Source organism: Elgaria multicarinata, chromosome 19 (genome assembly GCF_023053635.1).
Source record: "Elgaria multicarinata webbii isolate HBS135686 ecotype San Diego chromosome 19, rElgMul1.1.pri, whole genome shotgun sequence".
In the NCBI taxonomy this organism is placed as follows: domain Eukaryota; kingdom Metazoa; phylum Chordata; class Lepidosauria; order Squamata; family Anguidae; genus Elgaria; species Elgaria multicarinata.
The window spans coordinates 13,499,427-13,526,881 of record NC_086189.1 but is presented as its reverse complement, the minus strand read 5'-3'; the positions used below and the strand labels follow the sequence as shown (position 1 = coordinate 13,526,881).

At 43.8% G+C, this 27,455-nt stretch overlaps 1 protein-coding gene across 1 annotated transcript; it reads left to right on the top strand.

Annotated features, from left to right (window-relative positions):
• The first annotated feature begins 850 nt into the window (after window positions 1-850).
• On the top strand, window positions 851-27,381 carry RAB14 (RAB14, member RAS oncogene family). Its single transcript, XM_063144529.1, has 8 exons — window positions 851-1,068; window positions 16,170-16,228; window positions 18,083-18,136; window positions 19,090-19,267; window positions 21,707-21,773; window positions 23,107-23,194; window positions 24,546-24,576; window positions 25,643-27,381. The coding sequence occupies exons 2-8, from the start codon at window positions 16,177-16,179 to the stop codon at window positions 25,818-25,820; spliced, it is 648 nt and encodes a 215-aa protein (XP_063000599.1). The 5' UTR covers window positions 851-1,068; window positions 16,170-16,176; the 3' UTR covers window positions 25,821-27,381.
• Window positions 27,382-27,455: the final 74 nt, after the last annotated feature.

The window sequence follows — 27,455 nt, the reverse complement described above, 5'->3', positions numbered from 1 at the left end:
GCCATGAAGCTGTCGACCTTACAGGCAGGAATTCAACAGGAAAAACCTTCCCCCAGCATGGCGGGGGAGGAGGAGAAAGATCCTCCTGTTTAATTTTTGCCTGTGTTGGGCTTCCGTCAAAGGCGCGCGTTGTCGGAATTGCCAACCCTCGTGTTGTTATGCGGGTTCGCCGATTCACACGAGTTTTTACGAGGCGGCTCCTAAACTCTGAGGAAGGGCTGTGTGAGGGAAAGGTGCGGGCGGGGTGGGAAGGCTTCGCTGACAGACTTCAGTTTCGTTTTTTAATAAAAATAATAATAATAAAACAATTTATTCTCAATTCTGTGGCGCCCGCCCGTTTCGTAATCGCGCGTTGTTGTGATTCCTCGCCCCCCGCTGCACATCCATCCATCCACCAGCGCGCATGCTCAATGCTGCGACCAAAAAACACAAAAAAACCCACCCGACCAAACAAGAGACGTTGGGAAAGGTGCGCGCGCGGTCGCTCGCTCCTCACAAAAGTCAATCTTCCTTTCTCGGTTCCGATTGGCCCCTTCCCCCTCGATATACCCCCCCTCCACACACTCGACGCAGCCTCTGCTTCCCCCCCCCGTTTTTTTTTAAACCCCGCCTTTTTATTTTTAGGTTGCGGTTGGCCGCCCGCTTGTTTTTTCGTCGTCTCTTGGGTGAGGTGATTCCCGCCCACCTTTGGCGCGGCCTTGCCTCCGACCAGACCTGGCTCCCTTTACTCCCCCGTCGGCAGCGGTGGGCGGGTAAGGAAGCAGAGGGGGGCGGGGGGTGGGGGTTCGCCGCCATCTTGGATAAAGTGTGTGTGTGTGTTGAGGGAAGAGGAGGAGCGGCGAGAAGCAGCAGCAGCAGCAGCAGCGCTGAGGGAAGGCCAAGGAAAAGGAAAAGGAGGAGGCCGCTGCCGCCGCCGCGCGCGCGCGCAGAAGGAGAGAGAGAGAGAGAGCAGTGGTGGAGCCGCCGCAAGACCGAGGCTCGAGCCCGGAACGAGAAGGGGAGGAGACACACCGCGCCAGCGCCTCAAGCCGGAGCCAAGCTGCCCAGTCACCAGCCCCTCGAGCCCAGGTAAATCTGGGCCTCAGCCGCCCCGGCCTCGGGGTTGCCTAGCAACGGGAGGGGGCGGCTAGGCCCCTCCCACTCTGGGGTGGGGGGTCTGTGGAGGGACGGGCCTGAGGTGAGTCTGGAGGCGGCTAGGCCGCTGCCTCCATTCCTCCTCCTCCTCCATTGTACTGGAAGCGAGAGGCCTGCTGGCTGCCAACCCGCTCGGGGCCTTCCCTCCTGCTTCCCTTAGCGGGCGCCTGGTTGGGGGTTCCCACCCCACCCTGCTCCAACCCTGGGCGCAGGGAGCCTCGCCTCGCCCGTGCAAACCACGCTCTCCCCTCTCCTCCTCTTGCAAGGTGTGTCTTTCAATCACTCTGGGAGTGGTGTGAGGTGGGGGGGCACTTCTGTACTTCCTTGGGGCTCTTGCAAAAAGACCCTCTTCCCTTCTCCCTCCTTTCTCCTTTCTTGTTTACTCCGGAGTCACTCCCACGGAGCTTAGCTCAGTAGTGGTGCTTAAAGGTTGGAGAAGCAAAGCCGCACTAGGTTCAATGGGCCTCGTTCCCTAGGCCACGAATCGCCCCTTCTCCTGGTTCTCTTCATCCCCTCCACCTTTTCCCCAAGATAAATTGCAAGCTCTTAAAGGGAGGCACCCGTTGCTTTCTGTGTCAAACTTTGGAAAGCGCCTTGCACGTTAATGAAGGTAGAATGCCATCAGTTCTAATGCTTGGGACAGTCACCAGAGAGGTGGCCCTATTCAATCTGGCAGCAAGAAGAAAAAAGAAAGCCTTGTGGCACCGTAAAGGTTTATTGTGGCATAAGCTTTCGTGGACTGTGCCATAATATGTTAGTCTTTAAGCTGTCGCACAAGTATATCTCATTGACATACATTCAAGGGTCTCATCTAAACCAAGCAGGATGTAGCACTATGAAAATATGTGTCAATGGGCCCCAACAGTTGTCAGTGCACTTCAATGCCGCTATAAAGCAGTAGTGTAGCTCCTGCCTTTTAAATACCGCTTTCATAATGCAATATCCTGCTAGATGTAGATTAGGCCAAGGTGTTCAGGATTGCAGCCTTTATTCACAAGGGTTGTAAGTGCACTGTTAAGTGTGAATCCACTGCTAGAAAGTAAAATGTGTTAGCACGTGATTTATGTAGCCAAACTTTCCGCTTTTATTTGAACTTTTTATTTAGGTCTTGCTATCCTTACTGAGCCCTGAAGGTGGTTGGTAAATAAACCCAGTGCATACCTGTGTTCTTTGCACACAGATTTTTGGTATGTGTCTATCTCTGTACCAGTTCAGAGCAACATGGACCTGTGTGCGCTAGGGTGTGTCTGAGGCTCATTGCTCTTCATGACCCATCTGCCTATTAAGGCACAGTGGGCAGATGCAGAGGACGGGTGTTGAAGAAGGTTACAATTTTCCTAAGTGGGAATAATTTCTGTGGCGGGGAGAAAAACATATATGGCACTAATGCACAATGTTACAAAATAAGCACTCGCCTCTGTTGCGTGTGTTATATGTGCTGGGAATCCGTTATGTGAAGTGGCCTTGTTTGTAATGTAGGCATGCTGTGTGTGCAACACTTAGTTGTATAAAATGTGCTCATTGTGTGCTTGATTGTATTATGCCTGCGTAAAACACAATGGAGAATGTGCATTTTAGATGTGGCTTGCTGTTCTTGAACAAGTCATTCTAAATGGGTTACAGATACAGGAAATACTTGAAATGACACATTTATACTTGAGTCTGAACTCAAAATGGTACAGAGCACCAGTATGTACTGGATGAATAAGTTGGCTGACTTCCACTGTTTACGCTTCAACTTTTTAAACTACCTTAATTGTACTACAAGTTAGGGGATCTGATGCCCTCCAGATGTGGACTAAAACTCCCATAAACTTCAGCCAACACAGTTAATGGTCAGGGATGTTGAGGGGAGACATGATAGCACTCTTCAAATACTTAAAAGGTTGTCACACAGAGGAGGGCCAGGATCTCTTCTCGATCCTCCCAGAGTGCAGGACACGGAATAACAGGCTCAAGTTAAAGGAAGCCAGATTCCAGCTGGACATCAGGAAAAACTTCCTGACTATTAGAGCAGTACGAAAATGGAATCAGTTACCTAGGGAGGTTGTGGGCTCTCCCACACTAGAGGCTTTCAAGAGGCAGCTGGACAGCCATCTGTCAGGGATGCTTTAGGGTGGATTCCTGCATTGAGCAGGGGGTTGGACTTGATGGCCTTGTAGGCCCATTCCAACTCTGCTATTCTATGATTCTATGATTATGAGAGTTGTAGTCCAGAATATCTGGAGGGGCTGAGGTTGCTTACCCCTGTTAATAGTACAACTTCTTTAATAAGAGATGCTGTGGATCAAGTGTTTCTGTTCTTAAGGTGGAAGATGAACTGTGTACATTCTTTTTCTCATCCTGTATGTAAACAGAAAGTTCTTAATGAGGGACAGGCTGCTTGTTTATACACTAACTTCTCCTGTGAGCATTTGGTGTGAGTGTAAGCAAGCTTTTCATATGTATACTTCAAGTACAAATCAACATGGCAGGAGGCTCTTTCTAATAAAGAAAAGGTGATTAAAGACCCCACCCACATCCTCTGGTCAACATTATTGGAAAACTTCATAGCAAGCTAAAAAGTCCGACATCTGGTTGTCAGGTTCTTTTTGTCCACCCTGCTTACATGCTTTTCACCTACTAATATAGCTGGTTTCTAGGTAGGAAACTGATGCTGCAATGTGGATCCTATTGAACTCTAATTCTGAGTAAACATGCATAGGATTTTTACTGTAAAATACACTAGAGTCTGTCTATTTCTTTTGCTTGATATTCTGTCACCAGTCCCTGAAGCCAAGAGGAATTGTAATTTGTGCAACCAGGGCAAGGACATGTGTATGACCGGCTTCCCCACTGTTGCGAAACGCCCTTTCTTTGAAGACTTGCCATAGCTTGAGCATCTCTGGGAAGCTTTGTCAGATTTCCTGCTTGTACTCCCTTCTCGGTGACTGTAGGTAGATAGGGGAGTGGCTTTGCATATGTTTCTGACTTAAGTAATTGATGAGTGTTAGATTTTCTATACTGAGCTTTGTGCCTATAACATCTATATTGGACCACAAACTTTCTAAAAGGACTGGCACTGTTGCCATAGAAATAATTGTGCAGCATCCAGGATCTTTAATATATAAATTCTCACTAGGACCCCATTCTTAAGCACACTTGGGAGTTCCATCAAGATAGGTAAGGCTTCCAAGTAAGTGTGGAGCTTCAGGTTGCTTGAGGGTTGGCTGAGTGTACGCAACGGAGCACTTTTTAAAGTTCTGCGTACTGCTTGGGACTTTGCTTTGAGGTCATCTTTTGGCCTTGCCTTAAGCTGCAGTTTAATGTAGCTTAGGATAGAGAAGCATACACCTTGCATCTCTGGCCTAGTTCTCATTGAAGCAGTAAACTTGAGTCTGGGCTGTAAAACTTCATTCCAACACATGTTGGAATGCTTGTTCACACGTATACACACGCAAACATATGTATGTACGTTTTCTCCACATAAATAACTAGCATTGAGGTGAAGGCTAACATGTTGAGGTGAAGGGTTCTGGCCTAGCTTTTTCCCTGTTGTACTAGTCTTCAATGTGTATGAACCTTTCCCCCTCCTCCATGGAGTAACATTCCATCCAACATGTGACACCCTCGGCCTTACAGTCTGAAATGGTGTAGCCCAGTCACAGTTTTACTCTTTCACTGAGAACCAGGCTTGTGACTTACATCCATGTTTCCAAGACTTCCTAGCAAACAAAGAATGTAACACATACTTTTTAGGATGGTGGTCATCTACATACTCCGGGAGTGTTAATTCAGATTCCTTGAAGACAGCCTTTCCCAACCTGGAGTTGTAGCCAAGGGGGCAGTTTGCATGTCATGGTGGCAAATTGTGGGTTAATTAACCCATGATTTGCCAGGATGTGTGCAAGCCACTTCCAGTTTGCATAAACAACTTGAGAGCATCCAGTTTGTAGGTTGTTAGCATGACCTCTGAACCTGGACACTCTGGGTTGTTTATGGGTTAAACAACCCAGGGTTAACTCTGGGTTAATTCAACTATAATTTGCCACCATGTTGTATGAATGGTAGTCCAACCTAAGTCAGTGGTTAACTTTAACTATGGTTTGTTGAAAATAGTCAGCTTCATAAACTACAGTTAAAATTAACCACATCTTATTGGATTCAGATGGGAAGAAAAGCAATGGCTAATAAAAAATGGAAGCAAAAGCTTCCAAACAGCTCCTCACATTTCTCCTGGAGGGCTTGCTCCTGTTGTGATAAACCATGGTTAATAATGATGTGCAAACACAGCCACAGTCAAAAAGATGACGCAGTAAATTATCAGGTGCTGTGCACTTATAACTCGTAATAAGTACTCAATCACTTTGTGTCATGGAAATACTTTCTGAAACCCCTCTGTAGTTATAAATGTTTAGATGACACAGGCCACACAGATTCTCTTGATTTCAATAGATTGTAGTCCTAGGAACTAGTTAGCACTTGGTCAGGTAAGTATTCCCAGCAGTATTATAACTCTGGCCCCAAAATTGACATGTATGATGCTTTTGTTAACATGCTTGATCAGTATTTGCTTTGTCCTGCAGTTCCTGTTAGTGACTGAACTGGAAATAAAAGTATTGATTTAACCTGGTAATTGAGTGTGGTAGTGGTGGTTCATTTGAAGGAGGATAGTTTTATTTTTGATGGCTGAAGAATGGCCAATATCTGTTCTTAGACAATGTCCTACTATCAAAAGGAAATCTTACATGTAAAATTGAGTGAGGGTTCCAAGATTTACATAGTGCTTTTGAATGGAATTCAAGAGCACAAAATTGGTGAATTTTGGAAATAGAACAAGAGTCCTAACCTTTTTGGATCAGTGAACACATCTGGAATTTTAATAGTGTTTGTATGTATTCTGACAAAATGGCAGCCATGTGGTGAGGCTTGTCCATTCACAAAAAAGTTGCCGCATTAGGCCTGACCAGAAGGCTAAAAGAAAAGTAACTTGCCCAAGAACCTAAGTACAAGAAACGGTGAGATCTGTGCTCCAAACCCGTTCTTTTGAGCCCATAGTTTTGTGCTACCAATTTCTGTGAAAGCAAACTGATGAGACTCGGAGACAAGTGATTTGGTTGAGAATGCCAAGTAGGGCCCAGAGGCATTCTGGGAAATAAAGATGGTATTGGAAGTTGGAGTTCCATTTTGTAGCATGTCAGACTCCCAATTTATTTTTTAAAAAATAAAATGAAAATCAAGGGTGGCAGGGAATCTGGTGGGCACCATGTTGGTGATTCCAGAGATAGTAGATGAATTTGATGTTCCTCTACAAAGTTATTCTAATACCCCTTTAATCTAGTCACTCACAATACTCACTATATTGTGAGTGACTATTGCAAAGAGTTAACAAAACAGAGTAGCACAAAACTAATATGGACTTGGCTTGAAATGGTGTTATTCATAAATACAGCAGGCTGTCACGTATAACATTAAATCACAGCCTTTGTTGTATTATAGTGTCCATACTTTTCAGTACAGAATGGATTAATTCAAATCAGGTGAAGAGTCTTCTGATTAATAGTCAATGTTTGCTCTTGAGTAATAATGTCCGAGGAGAAATGGAGAATGACATAAAAACCAAGCAACACGTGCTAGTTTATTATAGCTAGAAAAGACTCAGTAGTTGTGCACTCTATCCTTCTGTCTGACACAGGATATCCCATTTCTAAATTATCCCTTCAGATGTCTACTTTGTACTTTTCCTTGAAAGCCTGCTAGAAAGTAGATTTCATAAGCAATTTAGGCAATTTCAGCTTATTTCAGCAATAGATTCTAGTTGTATTTTGTGTTTGTGTTTTGTGGCGGGAATGACAATGCTTCTTTCTCGTAATTTCAAAGCCTGATCTCTCATTTTAAAAAATAAATGGCAAGCTATCGCTCCCATCTCAACCAGCATTTGCATCTGGCTGCTTTAATTGGCTAACATGGCGTTCTTCCTTAATGTATTTCCTTTTGTCATTGTCCTTCCTGTCTAGCTCTCTTGTTGAAAGATCAGTTTGAATTTTAACCCCTCCCCTAAAATTTATGCAGTCCTACCCAGTCCTGTCCACCTCTCACTATTCTAGTGTAAATGTGACATGCTTATATTTGATGTTAGCTGCACAGACTGGCTAACATAAAGTAGATTTATCACTGACTGCTCTGTGAAAATGTGGGAAATTAAGCTTAATATGCTTTAATCGTTGTGGGTTTTGCAATCGCATGAGTGCTTCCTCCTTGAATAGAAGGGACCATCTATTGTATCCCCTTCCCCTGTGGTTTCTGCTATATCTTGAATTTGAAACTGGCTACCACAGTGCAACATTCCCTTTACAGAGAAAGAAATAGAGGGAGGCCAGGCTAACAACAGACTTTTTAAAAATAGGTGTATGTTTTTGAGAGGAAGCTACAGCATAGCTCCACATACCCATAGCTAACTTTCCTTACTTCCTACTTTTGTCAGAGCATCTGTTGAAAGATTTCAGGGCTAAATTAAGCATTGCTCCATTGTGTCTGCCTAACCCCCATCTGTTAATTTTGCTTCGCTGTGAGTGGCTTTTGCCCTTCCAGACCTGTTTCTGCTCTGGTGGATGACTTCTTTCCTGCCCAGTAGATCAGTTCTGTTAAGCAGGGAGATATGGGCAGAGGTGCCTGGAATGAACCGAGTGCCCACTGCCCTGCTCCTTCTTTTTATTAGGTGATTGGTGCTGTCAAGTTGTTCTATGATGTTATGGGTGAGGGTGTCCTGGTGTTCCAAGAAAAGTCAAACACTGTCTTCACTGTGTGTAAGTGCTTGTGCACACCTAAGTCAGCTTTCTGTGTAGTGTTTAAAAGCTGTTTTTTTTTAGTGTAGCTTGTGTAAAATACTGCTAAAATGTGCCCTATATTACTCAGATGTGGATCATAGAATCATGGAATAGTAGAGTTGGAAGGGGCCTATAAGGCCATCGAGTCCAGCCCCCTGTTCATTGCAGGAATCCACCTTAAAGTATACCTGACAGATGGTTGTCCAGTTGCATCTTGAAGGCCTCTAGTGTGGGAGAGCCCACAACCTCCCTAGGTCATTGGTTCCATTGTCATACTGCTCTAAAAATCAGGAAGTTTTTCCTGATGTCCAGCCAGAATCTGGCTGCCTGTAACTTGAGCCCATTATTTCGTGTCCTGCTCTCTGGGATGATCGAGAAGTGATCCTGGCCCTCCTCTGTGTGACCACCTTTCAAGTATTTGAAGAGTGCTATCATGTCTCCCCTCAATCTTCTTTTCTCAAGACCCAGTTCTTCCAGTCTCTCCTCATAGGGCTTTGTTTCCAGTTGGAAGGGGCCTATAAGGCCATCGAGTCCAACCCCCCCCCCGCTCAATGCAGGAATCCACCCTAAAGCATACCTGACAGATGGTTGTCCAGCTCTTGAATGCCTCTTTTGTCGGAAAGCGCACCACCTCCCTAGGGAATTGGTTCCATTGTGTTACTGCTCTAACAGAAGGATGTTCAGGCCTTGTGATTTTGATCACAACTTCTGCTATGCTTGGTGTTGAGGGGTGAACTAAGACTGTGTTCGGACGACATGATAACCAACAGTGGGTTAAATAGTCAACAGTTGGTTAGTGTCTGTTGGGATTTTTTCACGTCATGGTTGGTTATTTGGCTGAAATAACCAACACAAATAATCAATGCTGTGCAGAGTTGATTATTTTAACAACTGTTGATTATTGTGTTGTGTGTCAGGCATGGTTGACTATTTTGTCACACATAGTTGGTTATTTTCGGCAACTGCAGAGTCCCCTGGCAAGAGCAACCAAAGTGGCCGCTGCCACTTTAGTCCAGCTGGTAGAACTTGCAGTGGTTGATGGGATACCAGCGGGAGGACTGAGTGGGGTGGGGAGTGTCAGTCAAATAGTCGATAATCCACATCATGGTGGATTATAGTCAGGTTGTGTGGAGAGTACCCCCTTGATAATCTACCCTGGAGTTAACTATTAACCCGCGATTGACTATTGTGTTTTCCGAACACAGCCCTTAGTGTGATTAGCACCGCCAACCATAGTAGAAGTTGTGATCAAAGTCAGGATGCCAGAACTTGCAGCAGCGATTTGCATACAACCACTGGCATTTCAGAGTAGTTTGCACACCTCACATTATAGACTATGAAGAGCATGATAGCTATTTGGGTCAGGTTTTGTAAACTAGCACAATATCTGTAGAACTTCAAGGATTCAGCAATAAGAGCCCAAGCGTGTGGTTTTCTAAAGGATGTTTTCTTCCAAGGATTTGTAAATGCTTAGCAAATCTTAGCACAATTGTGCTTCTCAGTAGGATTATAAGCAGTCCACTTTGGGGAATTTAGTTGGGTGTAATTCAAAATCCTATTTCGGGTTTGAAAACTGCTATTGTTTATAATGCAGGTATCAAACTGAGTTTTCCTTGGAGGCTGCTCTCCAGCAGAGAGACTCTGAATAAAACATGGGGATCTAGAAACCAGAAGTGGGGGGTAGAGCAGCGAAATGAGTATGTTCTGGTAAGCCTTTTCCTTCCCTTCTTGTCTCTCTCCTCACTCTTAGTTTGAAAACAAATATTATGTGAAGGGTTGGGGAAAGACGAGAAATTTGTGTGGGAGCATAGTGTGAAGTGGATTCTCTCTTGAAATTAACTTGTTTTAATATTACCGTGCACAGAGAGAGCTTACATAGGACCATAGCTATGAGTGTGACATAAAAGTTGCCAATTCAGCAGCAAACTTACTAAGTAGCCTTAGGCAGAGTTGCTTCTCTAATAACCACATTAAAATGGTAATAGTTGTCAGGATTCCTGAGAAAACGTAGCTAATCCTGTAGAGGATGCTACGTAGTCACTTCCTGCAAAACGGAAGATGTACTTGGGGAGTTGTGGATTTACCCCATGCAATTGCAAAAACTGGTGTCTCCATGCAATTGCAAAAACTGGTGTAACCTGGCATCCGAGTTAGTTTTTCTGGCACAATACTTGGGCTCCCTTGGGTGTCCTGTATCCAGCAGGGCAGCATCAAGTCTCTGATGCCAGCATACTCTCTTGTAGGCTTAATCTCAGGCAAATTTAGATGGTGTTTTATAATCAGGTATGGTTTGCTTATATTCTAAACTTGGTCTGCGGTGGCTTGTGTGCTACCATTAAATATATCTTTGAGAGGTGCTGGATGGGAGTGAAATATTTCCACATTAGTTCCCACTATTTCTTCAATACTTGGTGGACTTTACCTTTTTATTTGTATTGAAGAACAACACAACTAGCGCTCTGGTTATAGCACCCACATTGTAAGCATGGGAGGCTTTTCAGATAGAGAGAGGCAGTAGGAGACTGGAACATAGAACCATAGAATAGATGAGTTGGAAGGGGCCTACAAGGCCATTGAGTCCAACCCCCTGCTCATTGCAGGGATCTACCTTAAAGCATACCTTACAGATGGCTGCCCAGCTGCCTCTTGAACAGACCCTTGATGTGTAAGGTAGACTGCACTGCTAGGTTTTTGTTAGGAGGTTTTGCAATCTTCTGAGGTTTTGAAAATCTGCCCTTCTAGAAACTTGAAGTGGCTGTACTATTCTAGCTATATTGCTAAACATTTTGCATTTATGTTTTGTCTTGTTTGAGCTGGCATAGCAATTAGTGTTTCCTTGTAACTAAGCCCACATGTTACTAGCCTGTGGCCATTAACTGGTATTTCCATGCTAGCAGAGGAGATGGGGAAGTCTCCCCCTCCATGGCAGGCATGGAAACATAGGATACAAACCTCTTAGCGGGCTAGCTAAACAAAGGAGGAGAGCCTTCTACCATCTGTCAAGTATGCTGTAGCGTGGATTCCTGCATTGAGCAGGGGGTTGGACTCGATGGCCTTTTAGGCCCCTTCCAACTCTACTATTCTATGATTCTAAGTGGGCTGGCAAAGTGTGGATTCCTGCATTGAGCAGGGGGTTGGACTCGATGGCCTTTTAGGCCCCTTCCAACTCTACTATTCTATGATTCTAAGTAGGCTGGCAAAGGAGGAATGGGCTTTACTTTATCTGCAGCATGGGAACTAATTGGACTGATGGAGAAGGGTCAGGAACCCATCCTTCTTCCACTGTCAACTCACTCACCTGCACACCTTGTTGCCTATGGCTATCAGGCAGCTTGTTAAGCTAAAGATGGCCATTCTCTTTGGGAGGTGGCTCGTTTTGTTACTAGAATTTGGGTTTGTAAGATTGCCCCTGATGAAAGAGCTCTTCATTCCAAAATGCACTGGGCTCATTCATAAAAAAAAATTACACCTGCACCTTTGAGAGCATGTTATCTTTTTACATTCTCTCCTGTTTTGGTGTTTTTCTTCTGGTTTGTTGTTGTTGTTGTTGTTGTTTGTATGTTCAACTTTAACAAGGCTGAGTGAATGCAACCAATTAAAAGTCTTGGAATCAAGTAGATAGCAGCTCACATTACATACCCAAGTTTTATTATCCTATATTAAAGGAAGCAGACATAGTATTTCTTACAGGGAAATGGCAGAATTGACTCTATAAACTGATGGAAATAAGCCATGCTTCCATCAGTTAGGATTTTCTGATACTGGTTGGCTGCTGAATGTGGTAGTAACTTCAGTGAGAGAACTGAAATTGAAAAAATGCCATGAACTTTAAAGTATTGGCTCTTGAGTTCTCCAGGGACTTAGGAACTCTCCTCTCATTATTAAACCTTATGTATGCAACTTCATTATTTAAGATACTGGGATAAAATGCATGATAAATTTAATCATGCATTGTGGGAAAATTTCATGTTTACGGCTCATATAATAATTTACGGTAAAACTGCGGAGAACCTTAGCTCTGCACTTTCCTAAAAGTTTGTGCGATGTAGGGGTGCAGAAACTCAGGCCCGAGGCCAAATCCACCCCTCTAGATTCCCCCAGAAGGCCATGCTCTCCCGCCCCCCTCCCCAGTCCATCCTCTTTGCCTCAGTCACGGGGTAGTCGTCCCCCCATTCTAAAGGGATGGAATGCTTCTCAGGAGGTTAAGTTATTGGCAACAAGAGCTTTAAGGGGAGATATATCGGACCTTTTGGGCCCTGCGTCTTTTACATTCAGACCCACCCAGTGATAGGATGCAGCCCCCAAGAGCTTCCTTAAAATGTAATTTGACCCTCCAACTGAAAGAGTTTCTGTACCCGTGGTGTAATGTCTTCTTCAACAGCTAGTGTGGTGTAGTGGCTAGAGTGTTGGACTGGGAGTCGGGAGATCCGGGTTCTAATCCCCACTCAGCCATGTAAGCGTGACTTTGGGTCAGTTACAGACTCTCAGCCCAGCCTACCTCACAGAGTTGTTGTTGTGAAGATAAATGGAGAGGATTATGTACTTGGGTTCCTTGGAGTAAAAAAAGCAGGATATAAATATAACAATAAAATAAATACATAAAATACAGTGCCTGCTTATTTTTGCAGAGATGTTCATAAAAATGACCAGTCCTCAAAATATGTAGGTAGCCTGCCTATCTTAACAAAGTAATTTGGTACAAGGGGTCTGGTATGAACTTGGAAGCACACGATACAACAGTGTCAGGCTGTGTCTGGCCAATAACTGTATGGTGGACTGCCCGAGGACCCTCTGAATGCCCCCTTGAGTTCCCTAATGGGAGAAAGCAAGGCTGTAAATATTAGTGAACTAAAGGGGAAAACAATACTAACTTTGATAAAGCATCCCCACATGGTCACCTGAAGGCAATAGATATTTCCAAATGGCTAGGTAAGTGGCTATTTAAAGCTTGCGCTTACTAAATGTCTGTGGTGCTCTGAATTCTTGTTGCACAGGCTTAGGAAAACAATCCTGGGTGTTTGAAAATATGATTCAGGCGCCTAGAGACTGGAAATCTTACCAGCCCTGTTATATGTGCTGCATCAGTTGAGGCTTCATTACTGAGATTGCAGGTATAAGGTGACTATTGTACAACTCAGTTTTAATCACATGTACTTGGAAGTAAGTCCCTCTGATTTCAATGGAATGTAGTTTCAGATATGCTTACGGTTATACCCTTAGTCCGAGACCTCAACATCTGTATTAAATTCATACTCCTCTATGCCATCAAGTGCATCTATTCTGGGTTTTTTTTAGCCCAAGATAACAGAAAACAATGCCGAATAAATATTTAGCTTGGAGACTGGCAATCCTAGTTGTTGTTAGTCTCTTTGAACCGGGGGAAACAAATTATCACCAGAGATAATTAAGGCAACAGAGGAAAGCTGTGACTTTTGCTGCAGTTATGAACCAGGAGGATGCAGTCCTGTGGAGCATGTTGAGTTCCTGAGCTTTGAACGACCGTAGAGAAAAACAGCCTAGAAAAACAGGGTTATCCATTCTTCCACATGAATGCAAAATATTTATCGCAGACTTTGCCTGCCTGCGTCTACCTTCTCAAAGATAGGTATAGGCAGGCAATAATTTTGGTAGGGTGCTTTGAGCAATGAATCTGGCAACTTAACTTTGCATGGTAGTTATGGGGTTTGTAATCACATCATGGTTTTAGCTGTAAACTGCCCAGAGAGCCTAGGCTGTTGGGCAGTATAAATATGTTAATAATAATAATAATAATAATAATAATAATAATAATAAATAATTGTTCACACCCATGTGCTGAATTGGCTCAAGCAAGTATGCACATATCCTTGTTAGCTAATGAGGTGCTGTCATTAGTGAGTCACACAAAGGTTGGGTGCAGGTTGGCATTCTGTTGGCCCCATCAAAACAAGGCTATAGTGACGTCTGGATGATGCTCAGGGATCCCTCTCAGTGAGGTTGCGTTTGTAGGGATTGGCCATCTCATTGGACAACTGGGATGTTAAACTTGCTAAAAGAAGACCCTTCTTGGGCTACAGATTCTGAGGACTCCCTGTAGAGAGGGCTGCATTTGCACAGAATACTGGCTTACTGTGAATGAGCTGTGTGCCAGTGCACTCAGCCTGTTTGCTTCCACTTGACTTCATTTGGTAGCACAAGGGGTTAAACAAATGAGAAGTGGTTTGCTCAGTGTGTTGTCTGAACTCAGTATCCTGGCTTGTTTGGAAGCAACAAGTCCAGATCCCAGGTTCAGACAACATACTAAGCAAACTACTACTTGTTGGTTTAGATACTGGTATTAGTGGAACGAGGCAAGGAGAAGCAAATAATCCAGAATGGCCATTGCCCGTGAAACAAGGTGGTTTTTTTTTGTAGTGTCAACATGCCTTGAAGTAGCTACAGAAGCCAGAGTATCTCTCTCACTACACAAGAATAAAGAGTATGTCCCAGTTTCATTACACAACAAATGTCAAATTTGCCAGTATAAGGGGTCCTTTTTGTACCATCTTCTGGCAGATACCCTGCGTGTGCTGTGTTGTATTCAATTGCATCACTCTTCACACTTGGCAGAACTGCAGCCATTGCTGCAATTGAAAATAAGAACAGTATAAAATAGACAATAAAACTCCTTGTAAAGAAAGAATCTCACTGGAAGATGTTAAGTTTGATTCACTTTTGGTCTCTTGCTTGTGCAGTATTTCAGATTTTCCAACCAACTGAAGATGTCATATGCAAAGTTTACTGCACATTAAAACACCAGGGTTTCTGTTCTTCCTGATTTTAAAGGCTGGTGTGTGTTTTGTACAATGACATTAAGTTGTGTGGGCTGGCCACTGTCATTGGCTGGGTTTCACACTACACACGGTTTTTAGCTTTTGTGAACCGCCTAGAGAGCTTCGGCTGTGGGGCGGTATATAAATGTAATAAAATAAATAAATAACACACGCTAAGCCACCCTGCGAATCAGGGTGAGCCCAGAGTGCAGGACACGGAATAACGAGCTCAAGTTACAGGAAGCCAGATTCCAGCTGGACATCAGGAACAACTTCCTGACTGTTAGAGCAGTACAACAATGGAACCAGTTACCTAGGGAGGTTGTGGGCTCTCCCACACTAGAGGCATTCAAGAGGCAGCTATACAACCACCTGTCAGGGATGCTTTAAGGTGGATTCCTGCATTGAGCAGGGGGTTGGACTCGATGGCCTTATAGGCCCCTTCCAACTCTATTATTCTACCATTCTATGAAATAAGTCAGGGTTGGTTGTTCACAGAACAGCCCATGAAATGCCTGACGGATGATTGATCTTACCATGGCTAGTTCTCCCCATCAGTCCTCCAGCCGGCTCCAGCACATATCCAAGCCCCCTTTTCTGCAAAACCCATCCTGTCTCCTCCTAGGAGACCCTTCCCTGCTCCAGTCACTATCCCTTTTAAAAGTAGAGTAGGTAACATACAATGAAATTGACAATAGGGGTGAGTATTGGTAGAGGGAAAGTCACTTGCAAGGGTGGTTGGAGGTGGCACTGGTGAAATTGCAAAGGGCTTGTTTTGCAATTCCTGCCAAGGCGGTCAAGAAATGTTTTAAATAAATTAATTAATAATTCTACATACACAATCTATGGTGTTCCCTCCCCTTTTCACGATGTATTTTCTGTTTTGTTTGTTGATATTCACAGTAAAAATGTAAAAATAAAAAAAATTAAATCAGTTAATTTGGCTAAAACTAAAAAAAACGCTCTTGTTCTCAGCCCATTGTATCTGCTTGTGTAGCATGTTGGATTTGATGATCATAACTTTTTTTGTGAGGCCAGGGGTGTGGCCGGGGGAGAAAAATTCTTCAGGATTTCAGAAATGTAAAACCACTGTGCCAATCTTGTGTTAAACAAACACACAGTCTCTGTCTCTCTCTTCAGAAAGGCTTTTGATTGGTGTACTTCAAAATTAGTTATCCTGCTCTGAAGAATCACTGTAGATAAAACTCAAGAAACAGCTAGTTCTTGGTATGAATATTTAGAATAATTTAATGAGCTGATAGAACAGCTGAGATTTCTTTGCTTGGGGGGAGGCGATGGTGAGAATAGATTGAGACTCCCTTTAACTTAAAACTACTGAACTATTAGCCATTAGTTATGAACAAAACAGATAATTTGGAAGTTGGCAACAATGGCTTGCAGTATAATAACCTCCTCTTATCTTTTTTTCCTTTTTTAGTGCCACAATGGCTACTGCACCTTACAATTATTCCTACATCTTTAAGTACATCATTATCGGTAAGTCTAAATATACTCCATCTACAGATACCGTATTTCTTCAGTTGTAAGACGCCATCGATTGTAAAACGCACACTAATTTCAGTACCACCAACAGGAAAAAACACACCCTAAAACACACCCGCGATTCTAAGACGCACCCCATTTTTAGAGATGTTTATATGGGGGGAAAAGTGCATCTATCAAAGAAATAGGGTACTTCAAGTGTCTTCATTGGTTGGGTCAGTTTTTGCTAGAGGGTTAAACTACTGTGAGCAAGCATGGAAAACACACCTAGCAAAAGACAGTGTGAAAAGAACAAATGTTCAATTTCAGTCATCTTCTTATCTCTATTTTATGAGCTTACTTGGAAGTTGAAGCAGCTCTTCATGTTTTAATTGTTCTATAAATTGCAGCGATGTGGGTTTTCCGGAAAATTTTGAATTGGAAAACTTCTTGGGAACTCTTCCAAGGCGAATTGGGGTAATTCACATCGGGTCACTTGCATAGGAAAATTCTCAGTTTGCATCGGAAAATTTTTGGATGCCCTAGAGAGATCTAATTTAGTTGCTCATTTTACTGGTATTTAGTAATCAAAGCTAAAGAAAGTATCTTGTGTTAATTGTTTGTCCCAATACACGGCAAGTCTTTGACCTGAAATATTTGAGGGGAGAAATTTAAAGCACGCTTAATGTGATTTAAATGTTATACTATGTAGTTTTCTATTGGAATATTTGTAAAAATTTAAAGAGTACTTTACATGTACTTCCCTTACACTATTTACATGTTTTTTAAAAAAAGGTACTGAAAACTGTTGACACATTAATTTTTAGCAACCTAAAGAACTGTGCATGACAGGCTAGCCATCACTCATCTTTTTCAACAGAGTTCAGGTCTCTTACACTAAGGTTTTGATGTCACTACTTAGTTCTGTTTCACTCTGAGACATACATGTATTTCACTGACATACAGTAGATGTAGCCTCACATACTCGCTAGGGATAATCACCTGAAAAACATTAATTAGAACTTTGAAACTGCCAGGTTTGCCTAATATTGCATTTGCAATTGACGTACTGATGAACATATGAAATGGAAAAATTTGCTGCCCCACATCATTGGTAAACGGTGGTACTTATTAGCTGTATTTGTGTTTTGGCGTTGAAATATCTGTCGCAATGTTTATTGGATTGTCCTTTTATAGAAATTTCCTGGATTGTTGAATGAACATAGATAATTTTGGAATTTAAAAAACAACACATGGATTCGTTTGAGTGGATACATTATTGGTGGCATTGTATTTCTAATGTTATTCTTGTTATACATTTTCTATCGCCGTTGTAAAATATTTTGAGGGAAAGGTTGTAAACTCAGTTCACTCATTGCCAGCAACCCAAAAGGCAAAAGATTGCTTTAGTTACGGACCCAAAGTTGCACAGCAACTCAAAATTCATCCATGACAAAGAACCCATAACCAGCTATGGCTACCCGCCAAGAAGTCAGTCGTCTGTAGGGAGTAACAGACAAGCCACCCACCTACTATGGCTTATTCTCAGGCTTAGCATGACATATGGCCTCACCTTCAGGGTTGCTTGTCCCCCAACAACCCAGGGTTCTGGGTTTGGGCATCACATGACAACCCAGGGATGGAGATGTCCCTAGGCTGTTCATTGCAGTGGAAGTAGGAGGTTGCACAGGAAGCAAGTATGCATGTTAGCTCCTGCTACATTCCTAGCAGCCCACAGTTTGTTAACCATGGGTTGTTGACGATGGGTGAACTGGGTCACTCTACGATTTTGGGTCCGTAAAATACATGCTAGGGAGCCGTTTTTGAAATCCTAACCTTTTTCTTTCTTTCTTTTCTTCCCTTGAATAGGGGACATGGGTGTAGGAAAGTCCTGCTTGCTCCATCAATTTACGGAAAAGAAATGTAAGTGTGTGCACAATCAGTTAGTTCTTTCCTTCATATGCAAGATCCGGCTGGCTTACGATCTGTGGGAATGATTTCAGTACAGCTGACTCAAAACCACTTGGCAGGATTGAATCAGTGTGGTTATTAAAATGAGAGTTTTGACACCTTTTGCTTTTAATAATATTTCATCCTCTGACCTGGTTTGCACAACGTGAGAATGACTACAGTAATAACCTGTGGTGGCTTATTAACCACCCTGTGTGTCTTGGTTGTGTGCTGGCCAGATTTACATAATTACCCGTCGTTGGTGCAAGGGGTAATTCTGTAGATCTGACCAGCTTGTGCAGTGTGGTTAACGAGCCACTGTGGCTTATTAACCATCCATGTGTCATACAAACCAGCCTACAGTCTTAACTGGGTTTGGAAAAGCATGATTTGTAGACAGACACATCTCTGCACAGCTGTGATACAACTTGAAATAGTGGTGCGCCTTGTGCTGGTTATTTAAAATTGAATGTCTGGCCATTGGTCTGGTTCATTTTTGCAGATTTTAGTAGGGTTTAACTTGACTGTAACTGACCAAAGGCTTTAAGCCCCAGCTACTTTCTCTCTTTGTCTAGGATTTTTTTAAAGGAAAAACTAAAGTATATTTGGTTCTCAGGAACAAAACTGGTACTGAGCTCTAGAGCTAGTGAAGTTTTGACCTACCATTTACCTCGTTCTCATTCTTGATGAGAAACATGAACCTGAACAGGCTGGAAATGGGATAATGCTATATAGGAAAAAGCCTGTAACCCTGTTAACTAAAGGCATAGTGCCTTGGTTCTGATGGATTTCTTCCCTCCTTTTTGCTGGGACAGGTGGGCTGAAAACTGTGACAAGCGGGTGTTCAGCAAGTCTTCAGTGTTGATGTATTCAGTGTGGTTGGGAAATACTTAGTCACCTGAATCTCTTTCTCTCCTTGGCAATAGTTATGGCGGATTGTCCCCATACAATTGGTGTTGAGTTCGGTACAAGAATTATTGAAGTTAGCGGCCAAAAAATTAAGCTTCAGATCTGGGATACAGCAGGACAAGAGCGATTCAGGGCTGTCACACGGAGCTACTACAGAGGAGCGGCAGGAGCTCTTATGGTCTACGATATTACTAGGTAAGACGTTTTCCTGTGCTGTAAATGGTTCTTGATGCACTTGTCTGAAACCAAGCACAGCCACACAACTTGCAGCAGTTATGCAGCTTGTTAAGATTAACTAGTGAAATTAAAGTCCTGACTCTTCTTGCCTTTAATAAACATAAGAATCTCCCTGCTGGATCAGACTAGGGGTTGATCTAACCCAGCATCCTGCTTCTGACAGTAGCCAGCCAACTTACTAAGCACCTAAAATGTTCTAAGCACTGGTACCCATTATTCCGTGTCCTGCACTCTGGGAGGATCGAGAAGAGATCCTGGCCCTCCTCTGTGTGACAACCTTTCAAGTATTTGAAGAGTGCTATCATGTCTCCCCTCAATCTTCTCTTCTCCAGGCTAAACATGCCCAGTTCTTTCAGTCTCTCTTCATAGGGCTTTGTTTCCAGACCCCTGATCATCCTGGTTGCCCTCCTCTGAACACGCTCCAGCTTGTCTGCGTCCTTCTTGAATTGTGGAGCCCAGAACTGGACGCAATACTCTAGATGAGGCCTAACCAGGGCCAAATAGAGAGGAACCAGTACCTCACACAATTTGGAAGCTCTACTTCTATTAATGCAGCCCAAAATAGCATTTGTCTTTCTTGCAGCCATCTTTTTTTTGATGTTGTTGCACTAGGTTAAGTAAAGAATGAGGAGTGTTTGCTTTCCAGTCTGGGAGGCAGGAGGGCTCCTCCCCCTGGAGAAACAAAAGCTATATGTAGATCCAGCCTACATGCTCCAGGGGGGAGGCGTGATCCAGAGGTTGGAGAATGCCCTCCATGTGACTCAGAAAACGGAAATTTGCTGTAAGAAAACCTCTTTCTCTCTCCTCAGTCCTGAATTTGCTACCATTGGTTCGACTAGGTGACATTGAGTTCTAGGAGAAGGCTAAAATTGCTTTCTCTCTCCACTTCATCCACAGCATCCACCACGTTTTCTCCGTGGAAGTTTATGTACGGGGCACATATTTGAAGCATTTTTTTAAAAGTGTCCATGCTTCGAAATCCTGGATGATATAAATGATGAGTCATTGTCTTGGGTTTTAAAATGAGCTATAGCCAAGGTTGTTTCTTTAACAAATCCTCCTTACAGTTGTACCATATTTTCCATAAAAGGGAATTTAGTCAGTGAGACGGAAGGAGGACCTGAAAATACTTCTCCTTTTTTTAGCCTGGCCAAGAAATAGCACTCTGTGTGGAGGAAAAAAATACAGTATTCTTCATAACCAAGGCTGGCTATTCAGGAACCTGTCTTTCTTTTCTTCTCACGCATAATACAAGAAAACCAGCTTGCAGTAGGTCTTTCATTAATAAGTGGGACTAAGATCATATTGACATTTCAAGAGCATCTATTCTGTATCAGACTCTTATGAATACTTTAGCAATGCCTGTGCATCTAATTTTGAGTCTGGAACCACCGAACTGAACTTCATAGCATGAGGAATAGCCACCGGAAAGGATCCTAAGATTAAATGTACATTCTTGATAGGACTTGCTGCTTCTATTATATATTGTTGCAAGTTGCTAGAGGTATCAGGCTGGGACTTCTTCTCAAGCTGAGCCTTGGCCAGCTTCGTATGCATAATGGGAGATAGACACTAGATGCCCAGATGAGAGGAGGCTTGCTGCTTGTGTCAGGTCCCTTGCATGGAGGGTATGTATTGGACTGGTGTGATGTTTTGGCCTACTACTCCCATGAACTCTCACCTTTGACTATGCCAGAGGTGAGCAGAAAGTAGATCTCCAGATGTTTGGGATTTCAACTCCAGCATTCTTGACCATTGGCCATGTTGGTAGGGGCTTTGGGAGTTAAAGTCTGGAAACCTACCTTCTGCTCACTATGCTGAGTTTTAAGCCAAAAGAGCTGAAGAGCCCCAAGTTGACCACCCCTGCTTTAAGGACACATGCACTGAAGCCAGGGGATTGTAACCTGAATTTCTTTTAACTATTATTAAAATGGTTGGGAAAGATCACAGAGCAGAGGAATGGGGCTTAATGGCCAGTCCTACACGAGTAAACGGCAGGAAATCATTTTCCAGATCAGCCAATACTGCACACTCCTGTATCTTGGGTGCCTCTCTTTTCTCAAATACACTATCTCCTCGACAGTAATCCTTAAAAAGAGGAGACACCCTTCTGTGTTACGCAGCAATGTTCTTAAAAGTGTTGCATCCATTTAGAGTTTCCAGTGGGCAGTCCTTTAATGGGTTTGTACACAGCGGCTTTTCCGAGAAAATCAAGGAAATGCAGAGCACGTATCTATTAACCGCTCAGTTTCAACTGCCTGAATTGGGAGGAAAAGAACACGCTCCCATTGCATACTCTGCAACCCCCAAGGTGTAATAGGAAATAAGCTGGCAAAGCAATGATGTTGAGATCCTGTAAGTATTAAAGCCTTAGTTTTGGCCTTTTCTCTTTTGCAGAAGAAGCACATATAACCATCTAAGCAGCTGGCTGACAGATGCAAGGAACCTAACTAATCCAAATACTGTGAGTTTGGATGTTTAAAAACACTTACATTAAAAGTAGGGCTGTCAAATTGAATATGACTTTCATGTAGAGTGTTTGGTTTGGGAGACTGGAATGGTGAGAACTTGCAATTTGATAACACAAAGCTGCTACTTGTTGAAAGGAAAAGACACCTTTCATTATTTTCTTCATTCCAAATTATGACGTTGCCCTCAATTCAAACAAGGGTCCCCTTAACCCTATTGATTTTAAATTTGCCTTCCCTGATTAAATCAGCCAAAGGTAAAAACCAAAGATGGCAGTTTTGATTCAAATGCAGGGAATCCCAAGACAAGGCTAAGATGTCTTGATAATTGAAAAAAAAATCTGGTCAAGCTGCATCTTGGCGATGGGTTTTTGTTTTGTTTTTAAATAAAGCACCCAAAATTGCTAGGCCCTGTACACAAATTAAAAACGGGACAATGCCTGCCACGGACATGAAAACAATGGCAGGAGACATTAGGGGGAACGGTGGACAACGGTCACACTTGTGTGGGGTGACCTCAGTCTTCGTTACCTCTGAGGATGGAGGACGGATTGGGATTTTGGGTCATGATACTCCTAGTTTTGAAGTGGCTTCAAAACTACTTAGGGGGCAAATCTTGGGAATCGCTGTGAGACGCTGACATGGGGCAGTGCAGGACACAGTTCCAAGAGGCTCGTGGATCTAGCCAGGCCATTGTCTCTTGATGTCAACCAGGCTGTTGCCTCTCCTTCTGGTAAGCAAGCAGGCAGAATGGCTGAAGGGACTCTCCCTTTAGTTCTTGCGTATTGCTCTTCACAGAAACTTATATTTGGCTAGTGTATTCTGAAGTCAAATGCCATTCTGATCTCTGCTGCCTAAGGGCATTTCCTTCCCTTCTGTGGAGCGCGAAGAATGGTTTGAAGGCATCTGTTCCTGGTTTGCTTTGCTCTGGTCTCTGCAGCAGTAATTCTAGCTAGCCAGGCTCGCTTCCTCTTTGCATGCGACTGTTCCATTGCATAATGAGCACTTTCTGAGTGGGCCCTGCAAGAATGAGAAACTGAAATGTCGGTTAATGGATGCTGTGTCACTTAACGTTCTCAGCTGAAGTTTTGGAAATGCCTGCCTGGTTTGTATACATCCTCGCAGATAAAGATTGTATTATACCTTTGCGTCGCAGGAGGGCTTGAGGAGCAGATGTGGCAAAATGCTTGGCCAGACATGGTTATGAACAGTGAGACGGCGGCTGAATGGCTCCACTTCCTGTATCTGAGGAGATAGGATTAACATGTTGACTCCTTGCCTTCAGTTGGGCCTGTTAACCACTAACTTTGTGTCTTGCCGTGAATGCAGGTGATAATCCTTATAGGAAATAAAGCGGATCTGGAAGCGCAGAGGGATGTGACGTATGAGGAAGCCAAACAGTTTGCTGAAGAGAATGGTGCGTGTTGCCACTCCAGAAAAGCACAACAACGTTCTTCTTCGTGGTCTCTGTGCATCACACGTATGGGCTCTGCGCAGAGCTCCGTTTCGGGACGGTTCAATAGCTGAGAGGATTTTGGCAGGAACCCTTCCCCCACTGCCGCGCTGTGTAGGCTGCAGCGGGTCCTTCAGTTCCAAGGAGACCGCATCGTGGCCTCCCGTTACCGACCTAAGTAATGATGGAAACCAAGTGGGCACAGTGGGTGGGTGGTACGAATGCACGGAGGACCACTCGAAGGACCGCTGTTACTTGTGAGCAACCCGACTTCCTTCTTCGTGGTCTCTGTGCATCACTCATATGGGTGATTAGCAAGCTGACTTACCATGGAGGCGGGAAGGTGTCTTAACGTAGAACTTCTGACACTGCCCTGCCGAAGGAGCGAACTGCTTGTGCTTGAGCGTCGAGGAGATAGTGTCTGATGAACGTGGAAAAAGTAGCCCACGTTGCTGCTTTGCAGAGTTCCAGGAGCGACCCCCCCCCTTTCTAAATGGTGAAGTGGATACTGCTCTTGTAGAGCGTGCCCCCCACCTGGTTCGGCGGTTGTAGGCCTGCCTGATGGCTTGAACCACCCAGGAGGCAAGCCTCTGGGAAGAGACGGGCATACCCTTATTTTTGCTCCCGCAGCAATTAAACAGGCGAGGGGATTTTCGAAAAGATTCCTTCCGTGCTGTAGAAAAAGCTCACGCTCTTCGGACGTCCAGGGCATGCTTGGGGGACTCAAGCGGTGTTGAGGGGGATGCAAAAATGCCTGGAAGCCCGATGTCCTGGGTCAAGTGAAAATTGGGAACCGCTTTGGGCAAGAAGGCGATATCTGGGCAAAGAGCGACCTTGTCCCTGTGGAAGTTGAGGGAGGGCTGGTCAACCTGCAAGGCGGCTGTCTGTCTGAGCAGAGGTAATCACTACTAGGAATGCTAACTTAAAAGTTAGAATCTGGAGGTTGCCATGGGTTCCAAGGGAGCCTTAGAGCGAGCGTGGAGGACAACCGCGAGGCTCCAGGTGGGCAGGAGTGACCTAGTGGAGCTTCCTGAAATCAAGCTCCACGCAGGTGCAGAGCCCATACGTCTGAATGCACAGGTGACCGCTCGAAGAACCACAGTTAGATAGGCAACCTGACTTACTCCTAGGTCCTCAATTCCTTTTGCCCCGTGTTGCCTTATCTACAGATGTGTCCTATACAAACTACCCTTGCGCCCCTCCCTAGCTAGGAGTTTTGACACCTTGTGGGATTCTTCATTCGTGAGGTCTTAAAGGAGAGGTTGGGTACTTTGAATTCCTACCTGTGCTAAAGTTGCATTTTGTTTCTAAACAGGGTTGCTGTTTCTTGAAGCAAGTGCAAAAACGTAAGTGTCAAGTGCATTTTCTTGAAACTGACATTATTTCTGTGAATCTGCAATTTCATTTATAAAGCAGATGAGAGCTTGTCTCAGGAAAAATGTGGTGCGCTAACTCTAGAGTCTTCAACATGGTGCTCACCAGGCTCCCTGTCCCCTTTAATGTTTATTTATTCTTTCGGTTGTTTTTTTAACTAACTGGGAAGCTGAAAGTTCAAAGTGAAGCTCCAACCTCCAGAGCCATCTTTATTTCCCACAATACTTCCGGGCCCTGAGTGGCATTCTTGGCCAAATTACTTGTCTCTCAGCTTCATCATTTTGCTTTCTCAGAAGTTGGTATTGTAGAAAAGTGCAGAGTTCAAAAGAGTGGGTTTTTGTTTTGGAGCTCAGACACCCCCTTTGCCTTGTATTTAGGTTCTTGGCCAAGTTACTTTTCTTTTAGCCTTGTGGTTTGTTACTGGCCAGGCCTACTATGGCAACTATTTTGTGAATAAGAAAGCCCCCCACAGCTGCCATTTTGTGAGAGTACCCACAACACTATTAAAATTCTAGTTGTGCCCACAATCCAAAAAGGTTGGCGATACCTGTTCAGTCTCATATATGCACCTCTTTTGTGCTTCTGAATGCCATTCAGAAGTTCTATATAAACCTTGGAGCCCTCCCTCAATTTTATTCATAAGACTCCTTCTAATAGTACAACCCTAAAGACAGATATCAGTCATCCTTTAAACACTAAAAATAAAACTATCCACCTTCAGATGAACCACCACTATGACCCTCAATTCTCAGCCTAACTCAGTACTTTGACTTCCGGTTCAGTCACTGACAGGATTGCCGTGGTAATGCTGAGGTTGCAGATATGAAACCTCTCAACTGGTATTTTACCAGCTGTTTGATTGAAAGCTCCTTGGATGGAGTAGGTAAAACAAAGGATCCACAGGCCACGATATGAATGGGGGTGGGGAGAGTAGCGATTTGGGTTATTGATCCCAGGTAGAGAATAGTGGGGGGTGGTGGTGTCTGTAATCCCTCGTGTGACTATCTGCCTCATCTGTTCCGCTTCTCGTTTTGCCAGAGGAGAGAATGTGGAAGATGCATTCCTAGAGGCCGCCAAGAAAATCTACCAGAACATCCAAGATGGGAGCCTGGATCTGAACGCTGCGGAGTCAGGTGTACAGCACAAGCCTTCAGCTCCACAGGGCGGCCGGCTAACCAGCGAACCCCAGCCCCAGAGAGAAGGCTGTGGCTGCTAGTGACCTCAGTTCCTTGGCTCTGTTTCTGACCTTTCACCTCTGTTAGGAGCAGTGCTTTCAGCTGCTTCAGTTTCCTCTGTACATCTTACCGGGTTTAATTAAAACTCCTGAGGCAACAGTTTAACACAGTACTAAACTGCTAAAAAATAAATAAGAGAAACTTAGATGTAATCAGGTTATCAAAGGCAAGTAGAGTCATACCCTCTCTCCCTGCATGGTAAATCTAGGAGTCTTTACCCCCCCTTCCCCCCCTGCCATGATTGTCCTTGTGAATAGGTGTCACCAATCCATGATTTACAAAAACAGCACTGATGCTGGACCTAATGATTTCTACTCTTTACTCTCTTTTCTCTCTGCAGGGCTTTGTCTCTTGTAAGGTTTAACTTTGTTAGCTTCAGCCTTTCCTCCCAATCTGTATTTGATCCGAATCTGTCCTTTTTTTAGTAACAAAGAAGTTTGATTTGCTGTGGAACGATTTCTAAGGGTAGAGTTGGGACCCTGCATAAAGGCCCTTTTGGTGGAAGGGGTTCCCTGTTACGCAGTTTGACGGGTGAGGAGGCGCGTCGCAAGGGCGTACGTCTTCGCCCATCTTGGCCTAGCACGTGGAAAGAGCGTGTATCTTCTTTCTCCTCCCACCATTTTTACCTTTTGGCCCCCCCGTTAACGTACATATGTATAAATTCTGAAGGAACCGAGCTAACACTTAAAAAAAAGTACATTCTGTGTATATGATTTTAATGAAGAAAAACGAAACTGATTACTGGCATTAGAACTACATAGATAATATATCGCGGTCTGTACAGTTCGATCTAATAATGGCCACCGCACCGCTGCTTAGTAAGTGCAGTTCACTGACCATTGGCTTAACTCTGGTGGCGGCGTTGGGAGGAGGTTTGCACTTTGGACGCAGTGCAAAAGAGTACCCTGTAGTATCTGCTCCATCTCTGCACTGTGGTCACAACTATTGCCGTTTTTCTTAATGCTCCTGGTCTTGTGCAATTGATGGTGTGCTAGCCTGCTTCACCCCTGCCGTCCCTCTTTTTGGTAAGATTTCTGCATTTAAGCCAGCTTTGTTTCCTGCCTTATTGTATAGGAATGCTGGGCTCTATTGCACATCTTATGTTTTTATGGAAATTATCCTCAACTGGACTGTCACAAGCATTTTACTCTAGGGATTTTGAACTATACGGTGGCATTTGACACTACAGTTGAACAGGCTTAACTCCTCCTCCTCCTCCTCAGTTCTTCCTCCCTTCTGTGGTTGCAAGGATCTTTACGAAAGAGAACTAATTCAAAGTGATTGTGTATATGCAGACCGTCTTTCTACTTGGGTTGGAGTCACATATGTAAACAATCTCAACTCTGTACTGTACTCTCCATGGCAACCAGGCCTTCCCCCCCCCCCAAAAAAAGAAAGAAAATAAGAAAGAGAGCAACAAATGGTTAAGGATGATTAGGGCAAGATGAGCATGTTTGAAAATATTGACTGCAATGTTTCAAATAAAGCAAAGTACAGAAATTCCTGTAAAGACACTAAGCAAGACCATGTTCCAATATGTAAGAGCAAAGGGTGATAAACCAGCATATTGTACAGTCAATGTTAAATAAAAAGCCAAAACTGGAATGTGCAAATGA